At 46.0% G+C, this 783-nt stretch overlaps 1 protein-coding gene across 1 annotated transcript in view; it reads right to left on the bottom strand.

The window, feature by feature from the left end:
- Positions 1-627: 627 nt before the first annotated feature.
- Positions 628-783, bottom strand: part of LOC102990577 (oocyte-secreted protein 2) — a 17,700-nt gene continuing 17,544 nt past the window's right edge. Inside the window, exon 5 of the mRNA XM_024133437.2 lies at positions 628-739. Coding sequence (XP_023989205.2) covers positions 628-739 — 112 coding nt within the window. The remainder of the gene's footprint in view (positions 740-783) is intronic.

Genomic DNA, 783 nt, shown 5'->3' with positions numbered 1-783 from the left:
AATATACAATCATAACATACTGACCAAAATTCAGTTCCATTTTGAAATATATCAAGCTTTAGAGAATCATTGGAAATTAAGAAAACATATGGAGCAGCAATACAGGCTTGTACAGCATACATGTCAGTTTTTGACTGTCTATGTAACATTATAGGGTAGGTAGCCGCCATAGCCTTCCAGAGATAAAGTTGAACATATATAGAACCATTATAAGATAGGGTTAGGATAGGAGGAACCCAAGCACTATTATGGCATCTATTAACGCGAGTAGGAGGAATAAAGGACTCATTCCAGGTGTATTGTACCTTTGCATGTTGTCAGTACTTTCTATAATCTACAGAAGGGTCTGGATTGCTCCAGTCATGAATATATTGAGAAGTACAGGAGATAGGAATGTCTATCCTGGCAGGCCAGAACAGCAAGCATAGCAACAAAGAGACTGGTAGGTGTCACCGTGGCTCCTTGACCCGTGATTATTTTCTCTGCTCCTTGGGTGAGGCACTTAATTTGTCCCCATGTGGGTGGCTCAGCGGCGCGAGTCGAATTGGCACGGCGTTTACGCGGACGCGGCTGTGGGCGCTCCGTCAGGCTGAGGTTCTTCATCTGCCGAGACAGCGGTCTCACAGCTTATGTCTCCGGAGGTGGCGACTTGCGCTTGACTGGAAAGTATAGGGGTGCGGGTGGAGGCCCCGACATGTCTGATGAGACGGTCTGGCATCCACAAAGGTGAATCTGCGTCCTGTGGAAATATGCAAGCATACCCTCTTCCACAAGTTAGTAAAA

The sequence above is a fragment of the Physeter macrocephalus genome, chromosome 16 (assembly GCF_002837175.3).
Source record: "Physeter macrocephalus isolate SW-GA chromosome 16, ASM283717v5, whole genome shotgun sequence".
Taxonomy (NCBI): Eukaryota; Metazoa; Chordata; class Mammalia; order Artiodactyla; family Physeteridae; genus Physeter; species Physeter macrocephalus.
This window is presented reverse-complemented; position numbering and strand designations above follow the sequence as displayed.